This window comes from Scardinius erythrophthalmus (genome assembly GCF_964197995.2).
Source record: "Scardinius erythrophthalmus genome assembly, chromosome: 2".
Classification (NCBI taxonomy): domain Eukaryota; kingdom Metazoa; phylum Chordata; class Actinopteri; order Cypriniformes; family Leuciscidae; genus Scardinius; species Scardinius erythrophthalmus.
Window position 1 is genome coordinate 54177075 of NC_138222.1, and position 12920 is coordinate 54189994.

Here is a 12920-nt window from a genome sequence, read left to right on the forward strand (position 1 = left end):
TGAAGACTGGAAAAATGTTGCCTGGTCTGATGAGTCTCGATTTCTGTTGAGACATTCAGATGGTAGAGTCAGAATTTGGCGTAAACAGAATGAGAACATGGATCCATCATGCCTTGTTACCACTGTGCAGGCTGGTGGTGGTGGTGTAATGGTGTGGGGGATGTTTTCTTGGCACACTTTAGGCCCCTTAGTGCCAATTGGGCATCGTTTAAATGCCACGGCCTACCTGAGCATTGTTTCTGACCATGTCCATCCCTTTATGACCACCATGTACCCATCCTCTGATGGCTACTTCCAGCAGGATAATGCACCATGTCACAAAGCTCGAATCATTTCAAATTGGTTTCTTGAACATGACAATGAGTTCACTGCACTAAAATGGCCCCCACAGTCACCAGATCTCAACCCAATAGAGCATCTTTGGGATGTGGTGGAACGGGAGCTTCGTGCCCTGGATGTGCATCCCACAAATCTCCATCAACTGCAAGATGCTATCCTATCAATATGGGCCAACATTTCTAAAGAATGCTTTCAGCACCTTGTTGAATCAATGCCACGTAGAATTAAGGCAGTTCTGAAGGCGAAAGGGGGTCAAACACAGTATTAGTATGGTGTTCCTAATAATTCTTTAGGTGAGTGTATGTATATGTATGTATGTATGAATGTGTCCCTGGACCACAAAACCAGTCACATGGGTCAATTGTTTGAAATTTTTTGAAAGCTTTCCATTGAGGTATTGTTTGTTAGGATATGACAATATTTGTCCGAGATTCAACTATTTGAAAATCTGGAATCTGAGGGTGTAAAAAAATCGAAACATTGAGAAAATCCCCTTTAAAGTTATCCATTTATGTTCGCGATTGTGCTTCATTCACTCACAAAAATAAATGTTTTATATATTTACGGTAGGAAATTTACAAAATATCTTCATGGAACACGATCTTTACTTAATATCCTAATGATTTTTGGTATAAAAGAAAAATTGATAATTTTGACCCATACAATGTATAAGTGGCCACAAATATACCCGTGCGACATGTGACTGGTTTTGTGTGTGTATATATATATATATATATATATATATATATATATACAGTGAGGAAAATAAGTATTTGAACACCCTGCTATTTTGCAAGTTCTCCCACTTGGAAATCATGGAGGGGTCTGAAATTGTCATCGTAGGTGCATGTCCACTGGGAGAGACATAATCAAAAAAAAAAATCCAGAAATCACAATATATGATTTTTTAACTATTTATTTGTATGATACAGCTGCAAATAAGTATTTAAACACCTGTCTATCAGCTAGAATTCTGACCCTCAAAGACCTGTTAGTCTGCCTTTAAAATGTCCACCTCCACTCCATTTATTATCCTAAATTAGATGCACCTGTTTGAGGTCGTTAGCTGCATAAAGACACCTGTCCACCCCATACAATCAGTAAGAATCCAACTACTAACATGGCCAAGACCAAAGAGCTGTCCAAAGACACTAGAGACAAAATTGTACACCTCCTCAAGGCTGGAAAGGGCTACGGGGAAATTGCCAAGCAGCTTGGTGAAAAAAGGTCCAGTGTTGGAGCAATCATCAGAAAATGGAAGAAGCTAAACATGACTGTCAATCTCCCTCGGACTGGTGCTCCATGCAAGATCTCACCTCGTGGGGTCTCAATGATCCTAAGAAAGGTGAGAAATCAGCCCAGAACTACACGGGAGGAGCTGGTCAATGACCTGAAAAGAGCTGGGACCACCGTTTCCAAGGTTACTGTTGGTAATACACTAAGACGTCATGGTTTGAAAATATGCATGGCACGGAAGGTTCCCCTGCTTAAACCAGCACATGTCAAGGCCCGTCTTAAGTTTGCCAATGACCATTTGGATGTTCATGGGAGAAAGTCATGTGGTCAGATGAGACCAAAATAGAACTTTTTGGTCATAATTCCACTAAACGTGTTTGGAGGAAGAAGAATGATGAGTACCATCCCAAGAACACCATCCCTACTGTGAAGCATGGGGGTGGTAGCATCATGCTTTGGGTGTGTTTTTCTGCACATGGGACAGGGCGACTGCACTGTATTAAGAAGAGGATGACCGGGGCCATGTATTGCGAGATTTTGGGGAACAACCTCCTTCCCTCAGTTAGAGCATTGAAGATGGGTCGAGGCTGGGTCTTCCAACATGACAATGACCCGAAGCACACAGCCAGGATAACCAAGGAGTGGCTCTGTAAGAAGCATATCATGGTTCTGGCGTGGCCTAGCCAGTCTCCAGACCTAAACCCAATAGAGAATCTTTGGAGGGAGCTCAAACTCCGTGTTTCTCAGCGACAGCCCAGAAACCTGACTGATCTAGAGAAGATCTGTGTGGAGGAGTGGGCCAAAATCCCTCCTGCAGTGTGTGCAAACCTGGTGAAAAACTACAGGAAACGTTTGACCTCTGTAATTGCAAACAAAGGCTACTGTACCAAATATTAAGGCTGCGTCTCATTTCTCTGTCTTACCCCTTACTCTTACCCCTTCCCCTCGGTTTTGCGCGTTCATGTGAGGGGAAGTGGCGTCCCAATTCTCATTTTGATTAAGGGCTAGGGCCAAGGCGTAGGGCTACATAGCCCTTGAAACGAAGTCTGCGGAGGACCACACTTGAAAGAGAGGGGTAGGAATTTCTCAGAAGTGAGTCGCACAAATGTATGTATTTTCAGCAGTTTAATGACACTCGTGTTTTATGATACCTTTAATAAAACGTTCAAGCGGTTTTAATTGTAATGTTTTTGTTTTGAATCACTAGTTAACCGCTAGCTAGCAGCTATGCGCTATTTGCCGTTTGCTAATGTTTTGCTTATGGTGTCGCCGGCGCCGCCGTTAAATACAATGAAACAATGTCTTTGACTGATGGCACACAAGCGTGCAAAGATAAAGAGAGACCAGGCAATCGATATCACAACCCGAGACGACGGCATCTTCGTTTGTTTATGTCAACGCGTATCGCCTCTGTTGACGTAGCAGCCAGCTAGCGGAAAGGGAAGATGACGCAAACTGTAATCGAGTGGTGTCTCATTTCTTAGAGAAACATTCTTCCCCCTACCCCCCTTCACTCGGTATCGAAGGGCAAGGGGAAGACGCAGACAAAGGGGTAGGGGAAGGGGTAAGACAGAGAAATGAGATTGGCCCTAACATTGATTTTCTCAGGTGTTCAAATACTTATTTGCAGCTGTATTATACAAATAAATAGTTAAAAAATCATACATCGTGATTTCTGGATTTTTTTTTTTAGATTATGTCTCTCACAGTGGACATGCACCTACGATGACAATTTCAGATCCCTCCATGATTTCTAAGTGGGAGAACTTGCAAAATAGCAGGGTGTTCAAATACTTATTTTCCTCACTGTATATATATAATTTTTTATTAATACTCTTAGCAAGGATCCATTACATTTATCAAAAGTGACAGTTAAGACATTAATAATTTTACAAAAGATTTTAAATCTTTTGAACTTTATTCATCAAATTGTCCTAAAAATGTTTTAAAATATATGAAGCAGCACAGCTGTTTTCAACACTGATAATAATAACACATTTTATAAAAGAATATATTTTTTTGAGCAGCAAATCAGCATATCAGAATGATTTCTGAAGGATCATGTGACACTGAAGACTGGAGTAATGAAGCTGAAAATTCAGCTTTGCATCACAGGAATACATGATAGACTATAATACAAATATATCATATAATTATTTTACATTAATATTTCATAATATTACAGTTTTTACTGTATTTTTTTTTATTGCAGGAGGGAACAACATGATTTAAATGAATGGAAATGTTTTCAAGTAATCATTTAAAGAATTAGGCTTTCCATATCAATAGAATGGACATATATTATTTATTGCAATGAATGAGACAAGAGAAACTCAAAAGGAATATTCAAATAAGAAGTGTGCATATATACATCTGATGAATCTAGTATGTTTTATGTGGACACAACTTGTGTGTAATTCTTGATGTGTCCGAGTGTGATTTTACAGGAATCTCCATATAAAGATGTGAGGGATATACACATAAAGTGCTTCCAAAACGCATTTGGTCAAGAAAAATGGCATTAAAAGAAGAGGTTGTCCTCATGTGATGTCGACCCCTTGAAAATGCTGACACATCATGAGTTTCAGTTCACTCTGTACAGAGTTAAAGAGAGAACTGAACCTTTATGACTGTCTGTCATAAACATGTGAATGTCCAGTGCAACTATGTGAGGCGTAACAAATCAGTGTTTGTTGATGACCATTTCATGCTGGACAGTATATCTTTAAACAAATGCAACCAGGAAGTGTTAATGGTTAGAACATGCATGCATTATCCGTCCATTCAGCATAGTCTCATTTTGAAATTAATTGCACCTTTATGATTAAATTCAATATTCAAGCTGACTATAGAAACAAATACAGTAACAGAAAATTACTGTTGAATAAATCCTGCTCCCTGAGAAAAGGATCTCGCTCAAAAGAAACCAGACTTTACCTAAACAGAAATTTCATAAGTTTTTTTATTTCAATATAACTTTTTGGTTAACTGAACCAATATTATATAACATTAACATTATAAATCATATATTATATTTATGCTTTTTCTTTCAAAATGGCAAAATGTGATTGACAAAATGGTACTTGAAATCATGGATTTTATTCTCCCACTGTGATTGCTAAGTAACAATCCCAAAAACTTGTACCTAACACCCATTTTAAGTGCTGTGAGTAAAATAATATCGTCCACTGTAATGTGTGACATCATGCAAAATGCCAAGCGCGCGAAATCAGTAACAGTCTTGCCACAGTCAACAAAAAAAGCAATGAATGTACAAATGCATTTAAGAGTGCTTATCCACAGGAAAAAGAAAATATAAGTTCAGTAAAATCACCTATTGGGAACTACATAAATTCTTTTTAAATGACACTGGTTGCACTTTCAAAAGTGATTCAAGCATAAATATTCTTTTTTAAATTTATCAAACAAATTCACTTTGTTAGAGACAAAGGAATGCCACATCCTTCAAAAAAAAAAAAAAAAAATTGGTTTAACCCCGCAGCAAACTTCCTGAGTGAAGGAAAACAAAAAACAGGATGTCAAAAACTCATCCCAACAACTTTTCTTTCAATTAAGTGCTCTGGCTCGAAGTGCATTCGGCATTAACATAAGCGTTACCATTAGCATTCTCTTTATGGCCGTGGTTGGAACCCGAAAAACAGTCCTCCGAATGAAAGTGCACAGAGATCTGGTTGTAGCAAAGCAGGGCCAGCTGCCTCTCTTCCGGGCTGTAGTCCAGCGAGTGTGGGTGCACTTGTAGGATGTGTCTCTTAATGGTGCTGACCTTTAACGTGGCGAGCGTAGCGCCACACACCATGCAGATCAAGCCATGCCTACTGCAGTCGTAATCCATCAGGAAGTCCATCTTCCAGCGGGCCTGGTAATTGCGCCGCTGGTCCTTCCCCGGGTAGTGCCTGTGCCGCCCAGTCGTCTGTGTTGATGGTGTGATATTTGTGCTATTATTGTCTTCTGTTTCACCTCCTTGCTCTGTGGATTTCACAGGCGACACCTGCGTGTCAACAGCTGTGTTTGTGGTGACAGGGCCACTTTTTGAGTCTTCAGTTCCAAAAAAAAGAAAAAAAAAAGAGAAACATTATTGCTTTTAAACAAGATATTTGATTTATAACAGGATTTTCCTTTCACAATGCAAAACTAACACTTAGTTCATCCATAATCAGTAACACTGGCATCAGAGATAAGCAATTTTACACTTTTCTTAACCAGTTTATGCTATGCTAGTCAGCTGTTAGCTTCCTAAGCACAGGCTAACTGAAAACACAAGGAAAGAGAAATGTGGGACTATTTTTAGTGTAATATCTAATTTAAATGGCATTTATGAACATTTTCATTATTAAGTAGAGTACATCATGAATATCTTTACATAAAACAAGATACATTTACCTGTGAAGTTAAATAAGCTTTAGTTTACAAGCTGTTAGCTTAAGCAAAGTCTAAATGAAAGCACAAGATAAATGACTATTTTTAGCTTCTAGAATATAATGTAATATGTTATTTAAATTAAAAGACAAATTAGCATATTTTCAAGATTAAGTATATATTTACATGCTTAAAATGAGATAAATTAGCCTGAGAAGCTAGTTTTCAAGCTGTTATCTTGCCAAGTAAAGGCTAACTGAAAGCACTAGGAAAGAGATGTTTAATTTGTTTTTAGCTAATGACATATAATGTGATATGTAATGTGTAATTTAAAGGACATTGGTGAACATATTTTCATGATCAAGTATATCTTGAATATCTCCTTAAAACAAGATAGGCCTACACCAGTTTAGTTTACAAGCTGTTAGCTTGCTAAGCAAAGGCTAAATGAAAGCACAAGATAAATGACTATTTTTAGCTTCTGGAATATAATGTAGTATGTCATGTAAAAGACATTAATGATCATATTTTATGATTAATTATATTTGGTATATAGCCTACGCTTAAAACAAGATAAATTCACCTGAGTAGCAAAATAATCTTTAGTTTTCAAGCTGTTAGCTTGCGAAGCGAAGGCTAACTGAAAACTCTAGGAAAGAGATGTTTTATTTGTTTTAAGCTTATGGAATATGGTGATATGTAATATGTAATTTAAAAGACATTGATGAACATATTTTCATGATCAAGAACATCTTGAATTTTTTTACATCCTTTAAACAAGATAGAGTTTACAAGCTGTTAGCTTGCTAAGCAAAGGCTAATGAACGCACAAGATAAATTAGCTACTGGAATATAATGTTTTAATATAAAATATATCTTGTATATATCTTGTATATCCTAATATATATATATATATATATATATATATATATATATATATATATATATATATTATAATATACATCTATCTGTACATCCTTAAAACAAGATACACCAGTTTAGTTTCCAAGCTGTTAGCTTGCTAAGCAAAGATTAAATGAAAGCACAAGATAAATTACTATTTTTAGCTTCTGGAATATAATGTAGTATGTCATTTAAAATACATTTACATCATATTTTAGTGATTAAGTTTATTAAATATATATTTACATGCTTAAAACTAGATAAATTTGCCTTAGACGCTAAAAATATTTAGTTATGGCTAACTGAAAGCACTAGGAAAGAGATGTGGTTTTAGCCTATAACACACAGTATAATGTGATATGTAATATGTAATTTAAAGGACATTGATGAACATATTTTTATGATCAAGTACATCTTGAATATCTCTACATCCTTAAAACAAGGTCAATTTAATTCAGAAGCTAAATATCCTTTAGTTTTCAGAGAATCCATGTTTCTTCTCAGATAAAGTAATCTTACTTTAAAGATTTTTTTATGGGAGAAGACAAAACTGATGTTTTGGTTCTAACTTCTGATGTTTATTTCTTTTAATACAAAATGGTCAATATGGCATTTAATTTGATAGTTGGTTTTTGGTCTATTATTCCTCTACATCTGATGTGTCTACAGTTGTCTGCGCTCACCATGCCCTTTCAGTGTGGCCGTGTCAATGTTCTCCTCCTTCGTCCAGGCGCTGACCACAGCATCTCTCTCACTCCGGCTGAGGCCGCTTGTCTCCGGATGGCACTCCTGGATGTGCTTGCGGAAGTTGCTGACTCTCGGCACAGGCAGGTGTTCAGAACAAACCATACAGTAGCAGAGCGGGTTATCCGGAGGACCGTACGCCACCAAATAATCCAGGCGGAGACGCCAGGGGCTGCCGTATTTCAGTCTTCTCTTTCGGGGATAATAAGGTAGAGACTGTGATCTCTGGCCAGTGTCTGGTGGATTCTCATCTCCTCTTGAGTAACTCCCTAAGTTTCCCTGAATGGGATCCACGTTCAGAGGGAGGAAGGAGGCTGAACCATCTACGTTTATTTCTTTGGTAAGTGGTTCTGATTTGATCTGAGGTTGTAAAGAGTGCGATTCTGCATGACAAAAACAAAGAAATGCAAAAAGACATGTATTCAATTTAAGTTTTTTTTTTTTTAATTAAACAGGTTTCACAGAAGCATGTCGAATATCTGACCAAATCCTTAAACTTTATTTTGTTTTGCTTGTTCTGAAATTAAAAAAAAGGATATTTGGAAGCATTGCATCTTTGTTAAAGACTGTAAAAAAACATTTAGCCAAAGACAATAGGACATTTGACCACAATTTATGTATATTTACAGAAGACCCAAGATTCCAAATAGTAAAAAAAAAAAAAAAAGTATTGTCTAACCTGTTATCCCGAATTGCTTAATTTGATAACAGATTTATATATAATTTATATATATATATATATATAATATATATATATATATATATATATATTTTTTTTTTTTTTTTTTTTTTTTTACATATTTTATTCAATATCTACAATATCACATTTATCTGGTCCTCTGTTTAATTGGATTTTACAGTTAAACACATTGTGTATGCAGTTAATCCACAACATTTTAGGGATATTTTAACCTATTATTTACAATAGTATTCAGTTAGTATATTTAGTGCACAAACTCTTTTGAATTCCTCTGTTTGGTTTTGTCTCTTACCCTCACCGTGCATCTTGGCCCAGGTCTGCAGGATGGAGTGCTTTTCCTCAGCGGTGTACAGCAGAGAGTTGGGGTGCAGATCCAGCATGTGACTCTTGATGTGATCCAGGTGCAGAGAAGGCAACAGACAGCTGCAAACCATGCATACTAGACGGCCCTCCTCCGCCTGGTACTCCATCAGGAACTCCTGGCGGAACCAGGCGTGCAGCGAGTCGTTTAGGTATCGCTCCATCACCTGAGCTGTGGGTCCTGCGGGGTCCTGGACAGGGGAGGCTGGAGGGGATGGGGTGAGCCTGCTAAACCCAGACTGGGCCTGAGGAACTGGAGAGACGGCACCACCAGGCTTGCCTAGAACGACACGAAGAATGGTTTAAAAATAATCTTAAAGTCCCCCTGTGGTGAAAATCGAGCTTTTAATGTTGTTTATATGTATATGTGGTGTTTTTAATATGCTCAACAATAAGTCAACACCATTGCTGAGTATTTTCTCTTTAAAACTGCAGTGAACCAAAGACAGTCTCAAAAACACACTTTGAAATCGCTGGTGTTTCTGACGTCACAAACTACCTTGTAACCAATCACGTCAACGAGTGGATCTCTGAGCTGGTGTGAGTGAGTGGAGGCGGGGCTCATTTGCATGCATATACTAAATGAAGGAATATATTAAATTCTAAGTTCTGCATACTAAATGAAGCAAGGGTGTAGAGCTTGTGTTTAAATATGTAATTTTGGTGATCAATGATGAGTTTTAAGGGATACAATTATTGACTACAGGGGGACTTATGTAAAATAATGTTAAAATAATAATAGTAATAATAAAAAATATATTTTTTATTTATAAAATGCCTTTCTCACATTCAAAGCACAATACAATAAAAAAAGAAAACATCTCAAAAAGAGAATAAAAAATAGTAAATGAATCTAAATTAAATGTTATGTAATAAAAAAAGCTGCATTTTGAGCTTCAGATTGAGGTTTTTGCATTGTGACATTTAATTACATTCAATCACATTTCTCACATCCAGATGTTTAAACATTTTAGTTTTTAACCTTTCATTTAAAAATTCACATCACAGAAATGAAAATGATCCTGCCCAGACAAAGTGATTTTATTTAATTAAATATATTAAATAAATATTAAATATTTTTACCTTGATGTATAAACTAAATTCTAGAAAAATATAAAATTACACACACACACACACGTAATATATGTAATTGAATGTAATATATATAGTTCTAGAATTCTATATGATTGTTTCTAATATTTATAATTAATATTTAATATAAAAATCACATTGTATCTGAGTTATTATAGTTAATAAAAATCATAAAAGGCGACCAAAAAAACATTAAAAAAACATCTTTGTTACCTGAAATAAAATAAAATATACAAACATTTAAACTTATTTTTAGTTCAGTTTATCATTTTCATTTAGTTTAACTTGATGTACTAAAATAACTAAAGCTAAAACTGAAAAAAAAAAAATCATAAAAACGATATAGACATGTCTATAGACATATGACATAAAAATGTCAAAAACATACAACAAAATTAATTAATTTAATAAAACCAGAAAAATATAAAAATAAAAACGAATAATTAATAATATGAAAAAAACAATATTAGCATCTCAAATGATACAAAAATAACACTGCATTGTCATGAAAAATATATGGAACATGATATAATTATAATTGATTACATAATATAATATAATTACATAATTTATAATAATAAATATTATAGAAATAATATTAGATTGGAAAAAAAATTAATGTTTCTAAAAAAATATATATTTTTCTTCAAGTAAAATTATAATTTTAATATTATATATTATTATTGATATATAAATTATTGTTTTATATTATTTATTGATTTTATTATTATTGATTTTTCTAACCTCAAGACATGTTTTGTGAGGTTCCATGTTATTCAGGCTTGACAAAAACATACAGAAGCACAAAAAAATATTAGCACAGACCTGTGGAGTGCCTGTCCACATCCAAAATCTCCTCTGACTCTGGAGGAACATCTGGATCGGGGCATAACGGCCTCTGGCTGTTGTCCCGACTCAAATGACTCTCCCATCCCGACCTGATCACGTCCTTATCGGACTCGGTCCACAGCAGGGAGTACGGATGCCTCTGTTTGATGTGTCTCTTGATGGTGCTTAACTTCAGGGTTGCCAGCGAACTGCCACACACCATGCAGATCATGCCCTGTCTCTGTGGGTCGAAGTCCATGAGGTACTCGCTGCGCCAGTACTCATGGTAATAGCGCCGATGGTCTCGGCCGGGCGCGAGCTTAAATGGAGGGGGTTCCTGCGTGGATGGTCCTGGGATGGGGGACAGAAGGAAAGGGGTGTCTGTGTTCTCAGTGACACACCAGTAACTGGTGCCTGGAGAGCAAACAGAGGCGACTGGAGCTTCCCGGCTATCATGAGATGTGAGACCATTGGTCACGTCCTCTTGACCTGAGGAGGACACAAAAAGAGAGTGTCATTGATGAATTGTAAGGTAATATCAAATATGATCAAAAATATGACATTGTTTTCAATTATAGGGAAATGTCAAATAAATATTAATACTCATAATGATTGAGATTAATATTACAGTGAAAATATCTTTTCACCAGCCCGCATTTAGTGCATAAACATTAATAAAGTCTTTCCATATGTTGTATTGGACATAAAATATGTATTTATTATTACTTAAATAGTCATATATTTGCTTTAGTGTATCAGTTTGTATGGTTTTGCCTAATAAAAAATAAATAAATAGGACTGTTGCTGATAGGCTAAAAGCCATTCTCAAATATTGCAAATGAAGAGAAGCTAACAAAAATGATTAGACAAATATGCAAATTATTTATTTTTATATTGTAAAATATACAAATTTTAAAAATGTTGTCATGATGACTATAAAATGCATATTTAAGAGATTTTGCATATATCTGTCAGCACATATTAAAATTATTATTAGCAGTAGTAGTAGTATTTTAGTTTTAATATTATTGCTGATAGGCAGAAACTTCATATATATCATAGATCATCATGATGAATATGAATCAATATTAAAGCCAATGTTGTGCATAAACCTATAAATAATCGGTCAGCGTATATTCAAATTATTACAATTTATCTATTATGATTGCTGTTGTTATTAATATTATTACTACTAATAATCATAATAATAATAGCAATCATATTTTAATTTTACCATTATCTTGTTACTGAAAATATTGAAATTCATTTTCATGTAAGACAAATATTAAAGCGACTAATAATTTAGCATAATTTTATAATAAGTGTAAATGAATATTAAAGTGAAAGTGTGTTATTTCCTCACTCCGCAGGCCTTATTTTGAGCACAACAAGGGGGCGGCGGCGTGGCTGCAGTACCGCCGTATACCCGCTAGATGGTGACAGCGCATCGCGTACTCATTTGCAGCATGGTTATTTTGCCTTTGTTTATAGTGGAGCCCGAAAGATTAGGGGCCATGCCTCTGCCTGCTATTGTTCGTCACGGGTTTTAACGCTTCAAAACATGGAGCTGTCGATCTAATGGTAAAACTTAAATGCTTAACACAACATTTACCTGCTGAGAGATCCCCCAAGTGTCCCCGCCGCGCTGTCGCCTCCTCTTCCTCAGCTTTTAGTATTAATGAGCGAGATTCTGTCTGCTCAGCTTTGTGCACCGACTCTTTGGACTCCGCTTCATCCATACCTGTGTTGTGTTATTTGAACGTACAGGATTCGCTTCTTTGTACGTAGAAATGTCACAACCGGAGGATTTCGTAGATGCATTCGTCGGGTGGTTGACTAAATATCTGAAACACGCACTCGCCCATTACAGTGTGTGCAGTGCCTGTCTCTGCACTGGAGCCTCACCGCTGTTTGCTTTTTGCTTTAAGTAAACTTAACTTTGCGTGACGATACACGTCGCGTTTAGATCGAAGTTGGAGGAAAGATCTGTCAAATGGTCGGTGACTTTAGGCGGTCTCCTGATTGTATTTAGATATTCTGCTTGTCTTCAGGGTGGAGAGCCGAGCTAGGGGCCCCTGGGGCTCCTTTAGGGGCTCCTGGGTAAATTTAAAGAGACAGTAGCGGCTATTATGTAGTGACGGGTGCAACACGGGGGCCCATTTTTGTTCTGTTTTATCTTAATATTGTATTTTACACCCGATTGTAAACAAAGTTATGCATTTTCTACGCACAATCTAATATTTAATGAACTCATTAATCATAAAATGGGATAAAATAGACTTCTTTTTCTAATAATGCCTGGTACATTATTAACAGACATACTTTTGGAAAATTCTACATG

At 36.1% G+C, this 12920-nt stretch overlaps 1 protein-coding gene across 1 annotated transcript; it reads right to left on the reverse strand.

The window, feature by feature from the left end:
- Positions 1-3863: 3863 nt before the first annotated feature.
- Positions 3864-12609, reverse strand: zfta (zinc finger translocation associated). Its single transcript, XM_081352392.1, has 5 exons — positions 12192-12609; positions 10577-11068; positions 8592-8939; positions 7539-7982; positions 3864-5631 (listed from the first exon to the last, which is right to left on the reverse strand). Exons 1-5 carry the CDS (start codon positions 12316-12318, stop codon positions 5147-5149), a joined length of 1896 nt encoding a protein of 631 aa, XP_081208518.1. The 5' UTR covers positions 12319-12609; the 3' UTR covers positions 3864-5146.
- Between the last annotated feature and the right edge of the window lie 311 nt (positions 12610-12920).

Coding starts and splice junctions, on each gene's coding strand:
- zfta (XM_081352392.1), bottom strand. CDS start 12,318: ATGGATGAAGCGGAGTCCAAAGAGTCGGTGCACAAAGCTGAGCAGACA. Junction 11,069..12,191: donor CTTGGGGGATCTCTCAGCAG/GTAAATGTTGTG, acceptor TGTCCTCCTCAG/GTCAAGAGGACGTGACCAAT. Junction 7,983..8,591: donor GGCCAAGATGCACGGTGAGG/GTAAGAGACAAA, acceptor TTTGTCATGCAG/AATCGCACTCTTTACAACCT.